General features: G+C 46.2%; 1 protein-coding gene across 1 annotated transcript in view; it reads left to right on the top strand.

The window, feature by feature from the left end:
- NSUN2 (NOP2/Sun RNA methyltransferase 2) overlaps positions 1-14,072 on the top strand; it is a 503,790-nt gene that overhangs the window by 254,403 nt on the left and 235,315 nt on the right. Inside the window, exon 13 of the mRNA XM_085606101.1 lies at positions 13,619-14,040. Within this exon, the coding sequence (XP_085462227.1) occupies positions 13,619-14,040 (422 nt within the window). The remainder of the gene's footprint in view (positions 1-13,618; positions 14,041-14,072) is intronic.

Here is a 14,072-nt window from a genome sequence, read left to right as displayed (position 1 = left end):
AAACACAACCTCAACATCATTTCCTACGCCGATGACACCCAGCTAATTCTCTCCCTCACCAGAGACCCCGACACCGCCAAAGCCAGCCTGCACGAAGGGATGACAGACGTCGCTGAATGGATGAACATCAGCCGCCTGAAACTGAACACGGACAAGACAGAAGTCCTCATCCTGGGACCATCACCCTCCGCATGGGACGACTCCTGGTGGCCCCCGGCACTAGGCACCGCACCTGAACCGACGGACCACGCACGCAACTTGGGCGTCATACTGGACTCCTCCCTATCGATGACCAGACAAGTCAACGCCGTCTCCTCAGCCTGCTTCCACAACCTCCGCATGCTCCGAAAGATCTTCCGATGGATCCCAACCGAGACCAGGAAGACGGTCACCCACGCTCTCGTCACCAGCAGACTAGACTACGGAAACACCCTCTACGCCGGTACTACGGCCAAGCTTCAGAAAAGACTTCAGCGAATTCAGAACGCCTCCGCCCGACTCATCCTGGACGTCCCCCGACGCAGCCACATCTCGTGCCACCTGAGAGACCTGCACTGGCTCCCGGTCAACAAGAGGATCACGTTCAGACTCCTCACCCACGCACACAAGTCCCTCCACGACCTAGGCCCAGGGTACCTCAACAGCCGCCTCACCTTCTACACGCCCACCCGCCGGCTACGTTCCGCTAACCTCGCCCTCGCCGTCGTCCCTCGCATCCAGAGAGCCACCGCTGGAGGAAGGTCATTCTCCTACCTGGCAGCTAAGACTTGGAACTCCCTACCCGTCCACCTGCGGATGACCCAGGACCACCTGGCCTTCAGGAAACAGCTCAAGACCTGGCTGTTCGAGCAGTAGCAGACCCCCTTCCCCAAGCGCCTTGAGACCCTTACGGGTGAGTAGTGCGCGATATAAGTTCCATGATTGATTGATTGATTGATTGAATCTCCCTCCAGACTGTATGAATATCATAAAGGAAGCCAGACGGCCTACTACTAGAGCATGTTATGCCGCAAAATGGAAACGATTTGCCATCTACTGCGCTAATAATAACATACATCCATTGGATGCTTCCATCCAAAACATCATTTGCTATCTACTACACTTGCAAAGATGCAATCTAGCGTATTCCTCTATACGTTTACACCTAGCAGCCTTGTCAGCCTACTTGCAAAATAGGCAACACCTGTCCCTGTTTAAGGTACCAGCCATCAAAGCGTTTATGGAAGGTCTCAAAAGAATTCTTCCTCCAAGATTGCCACCTTCCCCAGTGTGGAATCTCAATGTGGTTCTAACAAGACTTATGGGTCCCCCATTTGAACCTATGCACAAATGTGAATTACAATTCCTAACATGGAAGGTAGCTTTCCTTATCGCAATCACTTCCCTACGAAGAGTAAGTGAAATACAAGCCCTTACACTAGAGGAACCTTTCTTACAACTACACCGTAACAAAGTGGTTCTTAGGACAAACCCTAAATTTCTTCCAAAAGTGATTTCCCCTTTCCACCTTAACCAATCAGTAGAGCTACCAGTCTTTTTCCCAAACCCAGACTCCGTAGCTGAAAGGGCCCTACATACCTTAGATGTCAAAAGAGCCTTGCTTTATTACATCGACAGGACAAAACCTTTTCGAAAGACAAAACAACTCTTTGTTGCTTTCGCACCACCACATAAAGGCAATCCCATCTCCAAATCCGGTATAGCCCTGTGGATAGTTAAATGCATCCAAATATGCTACCAAAAGGCTAAACGTACACTTACAGTTCCCCCTAGGGCGCACTCCACGCGTAAAATAGGGGCTTCTATGGCCTTCTTAGGTAACATTCCCTTAGAAGACATTTGCAAGGCAGCCACTTGGTCTACCACGCATACCTTCACTAAACACTACTGTGTTGACGTGCAGGCCAAACAACAGGCCTCAGTGGGCCAGGCTGTCCTAAAAACTTTATTTCAAACTGCTGCAACAGATACAGGCGACCACCGCTAAGGGGAAGCACTGCTGTATAATCTATCCTCAGTGTGTGATCTGCAGCTCATATGCCTCGAACGGAATATGCTACTTACCAGTATGCATCTGTTCTTGGCATGTAGAGCTGCAGAGTCACACACGCCCGCCCGCCTCCCCGGGACCTGTATCTGTTCCAGCATCTGTCTTACTTAGACATTGCACATGGACATCCTTTCTTTCATTCCTATACACTCCATCTTTTCCCATCATGGCGAAAAAACAATCTGACGATGGAGTGGATGCCCATGCGCACTGTTGTCCAGGGGAGGAGTCACCAACCTCGTGACCAAAGGCTTCTTCCGAAGACGACGACAACCTGCAATCATCCGAGCCCAACACCAGATGGCGAACTTATCCTCAGTGTGTGACTCTGCAGCTCTACATGCCAAGAACAGATGCATACTGGTAAGTAGCATATTCCTTTCCGAGAACATTACAGCGGTTACAATTCCTGATGGTATAGTTTAGGACAAAGTTGATTGATGTATTTGGCCCTACTGAATTTTTGACGATTCCACGTTTATTTAAAATTTCTCTAAATAATATAATTACCTCCAGTACATTTTCTGATGATTGGGATTTTGAAACTGTAAATAATATGTTGTCTGATTTGGAAAAACCTGCTGCGTTTTCAAACAATGAAATGTTAGAGAACACATCTGACTTTGATAGCTTGTACTGTTACCATCATTATGGTCATCACGTTTTACACAAATCCAGTATCCGACAAAATGTTTTCATATACCACCAATAGGAACATTGCCCAAGACCACCAAAAAATAGTCTGAAAACGTTTGCACAGAAATGTTCATATTTTTCAGGGTTTTACACTTCTGACCGGACCTCATATTACTATAAGGTTGCACCTACACCTGCACAGAAATATATGCTGACTAACACCAAACTGATTTATTCTGCATCCTTTATTTCCCAACTGTCTGAACAGGGTTTCGGCTTATGGACGGACACTATAGACGCAAAATCAGTTTGCAGTTCTAAGGAATGGCAAGTTCAGGGAACAGAAGCACTGTTTAGAGCGTGCCTCATTCCGCAACAGATAATATTTCTGAATGAAACAGTGTAACGGACTTCCTGTCTTGGAATAGCCAAGAACAAGGGTTTGAACACACCTCGGTTTCCCACACCATCAATTTTATATTACATGGAGGGGATACAATAGATGGCATCATGCAGTACAATACTTAGACCCCAATTGGAAGGGATGGTTAGTTTAGCCCACAGACACCAACAGATGTTAATCAAGATTCAGGGGGACAACCAAAGGGTTTAGTATCCATAGGCCAGACCCACGATATGTACAAAGAGAACATCCAGGGGTAGTGACATCATACAGTGTTAGGAAGTTGTGCCTCGATTGGCTAAAAACCTCAACACTGTCCCAGGCGAAACAGCACTTATCCTTCCTCTCAGATGAGGTGGATCTAAGGGATTTTTTGGTATGTCCCCGAAAGCCACGTCAGAAACTTTTCTATTACGCTGTCTATAATGAAATCTGGAAAATCTCTCAACAATGGGGACAATGGTATAACTACATTAACATCCAGGATTTATTCACTGGGCAACATTGTATCTTCTGCCATAGATATACTAGAACAAGACTTGTCCATACTACAACACAGACAATCGCAACTACGCTCTATTATGTTATTAAGCTGGACACTGCAATCACACGCGCTGGTTATGTGCCTTGGCGATTTATCAACAGCACATCCCTATTGTCTGCATACAATCTAACTGAGAAGCAGATAACAATGGCACTAAGTGGAGCAAAATATACAATGCTGCTTATTGAAAAACTTGACAAATTACCTTTTACTGTGGCAGTCACCATCCACAGAATGGTTAATCCATGGCCATATAACACTACCAGTCACTACTTTCCAGTTTTAGTATTGCCTAGTACAACAGGCCGGCAGATATGAAGCGATGGGTAGGGAATTCATCAAGGAATCTTGGGTATTATGATACAGATTTCGATGTAGGAATGGGGACATGGAAGTGTTCCTTAGCGGAACCAACTGTGAGAATTCCTTAAGTGGATTTCTCATATGCCAGGATATACTTCACAGGGCCTGTAATGGTTCAGTTGCTAACTTATCTTGTCACTTGAAAGGTTCCCCAGCTGCCATGATTAATCCGGTGTCCAAGTTGCTTTGGAATGGGAGGTACTTGATGCTGAATGATCAAGGTTGTTGTGGGATGCTCGAACTATTGTGACTTCTGCCGCGCTGTCCAGCATGGTCAGAGCCCACTCTCTGCTTAGAAGCAGTGTCTTCAATATCCGTGGCATGTTTGACTTTAAGTCCAGCTCCCTTATTCTTTTTGATTTGAGACTTGGATTGGTTTGGTTTGCCTTCCTGTGTCAGAAGAGCGTTGCGAGTACTTCTATCTGAAAGAAACACGTTAGTTAGATTCCTCACCTTAGAATATCCCCAGGCATCAGACTGGATCCGGAAGATTTTTTGTAGCAATACCCCTTGCGCGTCGCTAGGCGACGTCTGCGGCTCCGTCGTTGGCGTCGTGTGCCGGAATGACGTCGTCAGAGTACTTAGACGCCGCCCTCGCGCGCTGACGTCGGTTCTTCTTTTTTCCGCGCCAGTAAGCGCCGATCCGGGAGAGCTACCCCTTTTAGTCTTTTTTGACTAAATATTTTGACTCTTTTTGGTCACTATCTCGACTCTGGTGCCGGTAGGATGCCTGGCTTCAAGGCCTGCGATGACTGTCACCGACTGATGTCGGTGACCGATCACCACCGCCTGTGCCTCTACTGTTTGGGCCTCAACCACGACGCGGAGTCGTGTTCCGACTGCAGGGCCCTGACCTCGAAAGCTAGGCGGGAGCGGTCCCGTAAGCTTCTCGAGCTTTGCCACTCGGCTCCGCGCCCCTCTCGATCCCGGTCCAGGAGGAGGTCCAAGGATCGGTCGCAGAGCCGCAGCCGTCATCATCGCTCGTCTGGCTCGAAGTCTTCATGTAAGTTGAAAGGTTATCTTGCTGCCATCTCTGCCTTCTTACGGCTTCCTGATCAGCTTCTCTTTTCAAGTCCCCTGTAGTTTCACGCTTTCTTAAAGGCATTACTCACACGTTCCCTCCTGTCCCTTTTGTAATGCCTCAGTGGGACTTGAATCTTGTTCTCACATTTCTGATGTGCGCTCCATTTGAGCCTCTTCACAATTGTCCTCTGCGTCTTCTGACTCTTAAGACTGCTTTCCTGGTAGCCATCACCTCGGCTAGACGGGTGAGTTAGCTCCAGGCTCTATCGTCCAAGCCTCCTTTTCTATCTGTTCATCCGGACAAGGTTGTCCTTCGGCCTCGTCCTTCCTTTCTACCGAAAGTGGTAAACCCCTTTCATCTCGGGCAATCTGTCACCTTGCCCACCTTCTTTCCGCCTCCGCATCCTTCCAAAGAGGAAGAGAGGCTCCACCGTCTGGACCCAAAACGTACGCTCTCCTTTTATTTGGACCGCACCAAACAGTTCCGGGTGGACAACCAACTTTTCGTTGGATACGTGGGTGCTAAGAAGGGAAAAGCTGTGCACAAACGGACTATCTCCCGGTGGGTCGTTTTGTGCATAAAAATGTGTTATTCCTTGGCAAAAAAGGACCCTCCTGTTGGGCTGCGAGCCCATTCTACTCTGGCCACAGCGGCTACTACTGCTTTGGGACGGGGAGTCCCTTTGCAGGACATCTGTCAGGCGGCGACGTGGGCTTCGCTACACACGTTTGCCAGGCATTATTGCCTAGACAGCCAAGTCCGGAGGGATGGCATCTTTGGCCGTTCTGTCCTCCAGGACTTTCTGGTGTGATCTTGGTTCGCAGACCCACCACCGGGGTTGGTATTGCTTGGGTATCTATTCTAAGGTGAGGAATCTAACTAACGTGTTTCTTTCAGATGAACAAGTTACTTACCTTCGGTAACGATGTATCTGTAAGAAACATTAGTTAGTTAGATTCCTCACAGACCCACCCAGCCTCCCCGTTCTGCGAACTGACATCTATGGTTAAGGTTATCCTTTTCAGGCCCCTAGACTTTTTTGGCACCAGTGTCGGTCTCTTGCATGGCTCTGTGTTCCTGGCGCGGAAAGCTATGTACAAGAACTGACGTCAGCGCGCGAGGGCGGCGTCTAAGTACTCCGACGTCATTCCGGCTCACGACGCCAACGACTGACGCGGAGCCGCAGACGACGCCTAGCGACGCGCAAGGGGTATTGCTACAAAAAATCTTCCGGATCCAGTCTGACGCCTGGTGATATTCTAAGGTGAGGAATCTAACTAACTAATGTTTCTTACAGATACATCGTTACCGAAGGTAAGTAACTTGTTCTTTGTGTCTCATACTCCTCTGATCTGTACTCTGACCGTCCCCCCCTCTCTAAGCGTTTTTCGGATGACTCCTGAAATGAGGAAGAGGAACGTGTATCAGTATCCTGATATCTGTTAGGCGTCTTAATATTTTCATGCTTATAAAAATTATAGCATTTTTCAGTGAGGAGATCCAACCAGTTCTTTGTTTTTTTCTTTAGTTTTCTTATTATTCTACTTCTTAGTAGAAGACTGATGTCTGCTTCTAGTTGTCCTTTTTCAGAATTACTCTTAATTTGTAGTTTACTAGGTCCGGCTTCCAAATTATCTCTACCTATAATAATTTTATGTAATTCGCACTCCTGGTCTCCCAGAGTTTAATTCGCACGTCGCTGGCCATCAGCCAATTCTGCTGCTTCCCCTTTAATATTACTTAACATTATGGCGGATACTGTGGCAAAATTGCCCATCAGTTTCATCCCCAAATCCAGTGCAGGGGCTAAACCGTTGTCATTTTGGATCTGTGTAAGCACCTCTGGCAAAACAGCTAATGAGGGTGTACCATGAGTTCTGGTATTTACTGCAGCAAAGCCTGTACCCCAAGTGGCCCAGTCACCCACTAGGGGAGCCTTCCCCATTGGCAAGCATATAGTGCAAATTCTGTAATTCTTGTGGTTCCATATGGGAAAACACTGCTTAAAGTGGACAGGTTTTCTGTGCTATCCAGAGCTGAATTTTCTCCCGTCTGATGGGGAATTTTTCCCATGACTGCATTGATGGTTACTGTACTAATTCCAGGTGTAGCCAATTGTGGATTTATGGCTTAAACAGCCCTTACAGGCTAGATTGTCATTGTTCACATTACGTGCTGTCAAACATCTGTATGTTCTGACTAGACCTGTATACTATGTGTAATTGTGGTGTGCTCAGATTTGTTATGTCTGGGTATTGTCTAACCCGCTAAGACTGACCATGTTGCTCCCTCATTGCTGAGGGGACCTAGTCTAACTTCATCTGTTGTGTGGTGGTAGGGGGCCTTCAAACCAATGTTGGTGTTCTTAATAATTTAGTGATATTTCTAGTGTTTCTTAAGCTGTGTAGTTATTGGGAACTGCAGCTATGGTGTATGTATGTAAAGTTTTATTCGTGCATATGGTGCTCGGAATGTAACCCCTGAATGAGAGAACCTCTGTCCTAAATGTTTCGTGGGCCTCCACCATGAATGTGATGTCCCTTCCGGCAAGGGGCAATGCACGTTGTTGGAGCATCTGAGTAACTGCATGTCTGCAGTTTACTGTTCAGTTTATTGCTCCTTCGTTGTAGCCATATGAATATGTTGAATTGAGAGAGGGTACCACTATGGGGTAAACTTTTGAAAGGTTCAAGCTTGAATAACCTACAGCCAATACATAGGGGTGAGGAGGATTTTTCTCGAACACCACAGACGTCTCCGGTAAGGAGGTGAGTATGGGTCTTTGGGTACGCAAAAGAAAACTACCCAGGCAATCCATTAAATGAAAACCCAAGCTAAAACGTTGGCTATGCCATGTCATACAGCTTATACTGTCCCAAGTAGAACTGTGCGTTTGTTGGACAACATAAATGTCAGGATTGTGTGAGATGGTGATTCTGAACACACCCTCAGGATATGTTAGCTTAACTCCTGCTAGCTCACAGTGCACCTTCTGTACCCCTAACCTGACAAGGTAAGAACTGGATTGTGCAACCGTAGAATTTGACAACCCTGACTCCCCAAGGAAATTGTGGTAACAGATCTGGAACCTTTTCGTTGGGTTACTAATGCATGTCTAAAGAGATACACAAGAAAAACACACCCTTCTATTTCAATATTTATTGAAACATTGTGATTCTTCAGTAAAATAGTTGTGCTGCAATAAGCAATAGAATGAAACAGAATAGCGTAATTAGCATTATGTGAATGGTGAAAAAGATAAACAGTTCAACCATCTTGCTTTAACAGAGAATATATGCTTGCATATAAGTGTTGTAATATATTGTACTCCTACGTAGCGCTACCTATCCTAGTATGTCTACAGTGGGTGAATCTGCCAAATCCCTGTAGGGTGATCTACATTCCCATTTACCTGAGGGTGTCATCAAGGTGCCCGTCTTGGACAGCTGGGCAGCATCCCTCTCCGGCCTTCCTCCCATCTCTCAATTCCTCTCTAATATTCCTCCACAGTTCACCCCATCCCCACACCTTCTCCGGTTTCCTCAGGCAACCCCTCTGCTCGTAGACCGGATTTTCCTGGTTGCAGCGCACATCCATCTTTTACGCTAAATCTTGTACTCCTGGACTGACCGCACTACCCCATCTCCGGACAATTTTCTTAGTGAGAAATCTGCAGCTACGTAGCATATTCATCAAAAAAGAGCGTTACCAAAGGTAGGTAACTTGAACATCCGTCAGAAGAACAAGTTTGGTTCAGTAACACTCTTTCTGGTGGATACTTTAGCTGCAGATACCTCACTGCACTCCTATGTCCCCGTACTTTGCGATGTAAAAAGGTCTTAATTTAGGAATCTTCATTGTCACCTACAATAGGGTTGAAGATCTCTGCCTCTGAGGCAGTGAAGGAGAATGCTTAAGGGTGGCACTTATATGATGCTCTGCTCTGATACTTCTTGGGTGAAACTGAATCACTGCAGATCCACATAGTACTACCTATATGCGTATGGAAGCAGTGATGAAGATTTCTCTGTATCCAGTATGGTGCCTGCTGATATTATCCAGATGAAGTTAAATAAGAGTATCCACGAGTTAAATAGAATATCCACCCGAACGAGCATTACCGAAGTTGAGTAAAATGTTTTCCTTTTTTTAGGTCTCGCGAGCCAAAGGCTCGAAGAGACATTTTATATGTGGGATTTTCAAAGTGCTACCCACAGTCTTTTGGCTGGCCTAAACCTTGAGTGCACGATCATCACATGCACGTGCACAGCTGCTCCTCTGCTCATTGCATTCCCCCCTCCCTTCTCACCCAGCCCTTTGATGCTCTGCTCGATTACTTTCACTTTCACCGCTTTGACCCTTGCATTCCCCCCTCCCTTCTCACCCAGCCCTTTGATGCTCTGCTCGCATCTCCCTCCTCCCTGGGCGTGAAGGGAGACAGAGCCATCCTGCTTGATTAATGGCTTTGCATTCCCATGTGTTCCCGTAGTAAACATGTTATATTTTGATTTACCTCTACCGTGACTCAGGGTTCTTTGGGCTCAAACGTCAGCATTTCTAGAATGTAAACCTCTTGTTGGCTGCGCTCTGGCAGCTCGGACTCTCGCACCTTTAAATTACATTTTGCCAGCGTAGCCCATGTGGAATCAGATTACGAAAGCGAGACTTGGCGCTGCCTGATGTCTGTGTAAATAGAAAGAAGAGATGAGTTTCTGTCCATTGATCATTTGCACGGAAATTAAAATACCCGTTTCTGCCGAATAGTTCAGTGTCTGCCTTGACACACCAGCTCTTCCGTCTTGTTTTTGTTATGCTCGTGCCTTTCCCCGTCCCTCGTTGCTAGTTTTAAAAATAAGAGGAATTTATATGCATCCTCGTTTGTTTTGACTGAACGAAGGGAATATATTCACCTTGAAAAGAGCACTGTGCCAGCAACCCGTCTGTGCTGAGGTACGACGCAACTCCCCCTTCGCAGCTACAATTCCGTTCTGCACAAAGGCTTTGCAACTGCACAACCTGTGTACTTCACAGTGCTGCTTCCCAGCCTGCACTGACTGCACTAAATCCGCACACGGCAGTGCAACCACCGAGGAACGCTGAGCTCACACACACCACCAATTCGTCCCCTCAGCCTGTACTCAATGCCCATCCTGGACTGTAGCGCTATACAAGGCTTTAATGCTCCTTAAGGGCCATTTCACCGCACAAAACCCGCCGAAAGGCAGTGCGGCGCTGTTCATGCCCTTAGGCGCATTTAACAATACATTAACTCTAGAGTAACGGCATATCGGGGACTGTCAATACAGACACCAAGCGCACTGCTATAAAACACCCCATCTCAGGAGCTTCAAAACAGACACAGACTACACAGTGAACTGCTAACAAAATACCTGTCAGGGTCTTTGCGAACCAGGATATTAACAACGTCGTCGAGAGACGGCATATCACGTCTTTCAAAACAAAACTACCCAGCAACCATTGTAACCAAACTGGTACTCAGGGTCTTTGTGTACTGGGACACCAAACACAGAGAAAAGACGTTGTGGACTTTCAACATCAGAGCGTCATGGCATGAATTTAAAAAAGAAAACAGACACTCGGAGCACAGTGTAAAGAAACTGCACCTTGCGAACTTAAATAAAACAGATGCCGGTGTGCAGAGTAAAGCAACAGAATGGCAGGATTTTAGAAATAGACATCCTGTGCGAACTGCATCTCAGAGCTTTTAAAGCCTTAGGAGACACAGCACCACGAGTAAACAAATGCAGGGTAGTCTTACAACTTGTCTTCTAGTCCCACTTGGAGAATGACTATGGTTTAGGAAGACCGGGGCCTCCTTGCGTGACGTGGATTCATGGGTGATTGCACCCGCTCTTCACCCACCCTCTGCTCCCACCATCGCTTCACTTCAGCATACAGAACCTCAACCCACCTGCATGTGGTCTCACTACCCTTACCTTCAGCCCGCAGATTTACCTCAAATGTTCTCGTTTCCACCACTACCCTAACACAAGTACAGTGTACCCCAAACATCCTCGCATACACCCCCACCGTACCCCAAACCTTCTCGCATATCCCCTTATGCACAGAACCCATCTCATCATACCCCTACACACGCACTTTATACCAAAACATCCTTGCACACTCCCACACACGCAGTGTACTCCAACCCTCCTTGCATACCACTCACACAGAGTGCACTCCAAACCTACACTCATACCCCCACACACGCAGTGTATCCCAACCCACCTAGCATACCCTAGACACAGAGCGTACTCCTACCCTCCTTTCATACCCCCCACACTTGCAATGCAATAGGTCTCGCATTACTGAGCTATTGGTGTTGCATTATTATTGCCAATAGCTCAAACTTTAATAATGCGAGACCTATTGCATTGCAAATGCTTGTGTTTCTTTGGAGCAAGTTTTTGCCTAGTGGTTCAAGGTTTGAGGATACTAGTGTGCTCTATCCTAGGTTCAAAGGGGTGCAGAAGCTGGGTGAGGTCTCTTTCAGAGAGCACAGTTTCATTTCTAGTTTGAAATGAATTGCCCATAGACCATGCATGAATGGATTCGAGTCAAAGGAGGTTAAAAAAAATAAGATTAATTTCTTCACTCTGGTTATCTCAGTGCAGCCTGGATCAAGGGTTTTAAGATGCCAGAGTGTGCACTTCTTCAGTGCCGGTGGATTTCTGCTGGTACCGGCCCTTCCTAGTGCAGTTGGACAATGATGATTGGTTCCAGGAGCCTAGCAACAAACTTCATAGTATGGGGCAGAGAACTCAGAGTATGAACTTTCAAGTTTGAGGGAGAACATTTGTAGCAATGTAGAGCAGGCACTTCTAATACAAGGCTGATTGGCCTGTCTCGGTGTGATAGAGAGTGGGCATATGGAGTAAAAAGGCAAGCAAGCACTGCTGGATTGGATGTAGCTTTTCTCCACCTCTGTGTCCCCTTCCCAATGTATCTGGTATTTATGTGTGCACTCGACTTGCAAGAAGAGACGAAAGTTTCCTCCCCAGGAGATCCTTCTTGCTGGTTGTCTGTTTCTGGCAGAACAGATCCACAGACTAAGAGAAATGGAGGGGAGGATTACCAGCAGAATGGGAGACCAAGCAGATGAGGGATGTTGTCCATATGTGGCGAAAGGGCATTACAGTCAGGATGTAATGCCATACCAGTGGTAGATTGTATGCTATACAAATGTTTATAATATATCATAACCGCAATGTGTGTAAATATGTGTACTTTTTATTTTTACATGCCACTTAGCACAATATTGCAGTTTATTAGCAATGCCTTCTACATAGGACTGCATGTAACCTGATGTTGGTAATTTTGAAGAAACTCTGAAGTTTCATCCATTTGTTGCAGTCTCTTGTTTGACTTCTGCATGCAGAGCTATGCTCAACTTTAATTATTCGGATGTTAATAAAATTACCTATTTAGTTTGGTGTAATTAAGGTCCAAGTAGGCTACTAAAACTGTCCTTATCAATATATTTATTCACACAAACCTTAATATGTGTAATTGAATGGACATCTTATTTTCTTGCAACATATCTCCTGTCTTTCCTTGTTCTTACCATATCATGTACTTTCTTGTTTAATCCCTTTTTATGGGGCCCAGCAAAATAGAACTGTTTTATATCTTAATTGATCTCTAAGCGAATTTTAAAGTAGCAAAGCAGTATATTCCCCCCCCCCCAGGTGCCCTCTCAATATCGTGGTCAGGTATAGCACTCTGCCCTGGCTAGGTTTGCTCTATACACATGACGCATGCATGCATGCATACATACAAGTGTGCAGTTGTGCCGGCTCTGAGACTCCTTGATGGATTTCAGACGCAATTTGAAAACCTGGCTCTTTCCTAGGGAGGGGCATATGGCCTCTTAATTCCCTAGTCCTGTCTGGTCTCTGTTCCTATATCTCTATCTCTCCCTTCTTTCTGTCTCTGCTGATGCACATTCTGTTGGTTTAAAAGTTTTGCTCCATCTCAGTCCTAGCGCCAAGATACCCATTGGGTGATAGCTGCGCGTTATAAATACAAATACAAATACTTGCTCCTGGGCAAACCTATGGTCATGGGGATTCATAGACTGCAATTTTTCTTATTCTACAGCACACACACAAAGGTTTTTTTTACTATTTGTTCTACTGTAACAAACAACCCTCCCCGCCCTCCAGCATGGCACTGACCCTGCCAGGTGCATGGCGTGATCCAAGAGCCTGTGCTTGAATCCAAGCCAAGGAGTAGAACTTACCACTTCTGATTTAAGTACTTCATGAAAAAGTAAATATTCAAACTAGTGGTATTGAACTGAGATTTATGGAGAACACTGATTGGAGTTGAACATCTGTCAGGGATTCCTCCTGATTGCAATTGGGCTGTAACTACCATGGCTCCACCGTCGCAAACTTTTCCCAGCACCAGATTTCTCCAAAGTGACAGAAAATGAAAAGCAGGACTTTACAAAACGCTTAACTAAATAAATCCCTTATTGCAATACTATCCATAAATGGGCACAGAGGTAAAGGAAATATTGCTATGTTGCCACGTGTTTCAAAGTTTTTCCTGATGTGTTTCATTTTTCTATAGCTTCAACGGAAACCACAGTCTGCCGTGCCTGCAGAATTGCCTGCCGTGCCTGCAGAATTGCCTGCCGTGCCTGCAGAATTGCCTGCCGTGCCTGCAGAATTGCCTGCCGTGCCTGCGGAATTGCCTGCCGTGCCTGCGGAATTGCCTGCCGTGCCTGTGGAATTGCCTGCCGTGCCTGCGGAATTGCCTGCCGTGCCTGCGGAATTGCCTGCCGTGGCTGCAGAATTGCCTGCCGTGGCTGCAGAATTGCCTGCCGTGGCTGCAGAATTGCCTGCTGTGTCTGCAGAGATGCCTGCTGTGCTTGCAAGTATTCAAGAAGACGACGCTGTAGAGATGGTAGAAGAACCTGCTGCTCAGACAGAGGAGATTGATGACGCTATTGAAACACAGCATGATTCGACCATTAAGGAGACAGTTTGTGGGTAGGAATTTGTTATTAAATTTAATTTCATTG

The sequence above is a fragment of the Triturus cristatus genome, chromosome 5_1 (assembly GCF_964204655.1).
Source record: "Triturus cristatus chromosome 5_1, aTriCri1.1, whole genome shotgun sequence".
Classification (NCBI taxonomy): Eukaryota; Metazoa; Chordata; class Amphibia; order Caudata; family Salamandridae; genus Triturus; species Triturus cristatus.
This window is presented reverse-complemented; position numbering and strand designations above follow the sequence as displayed.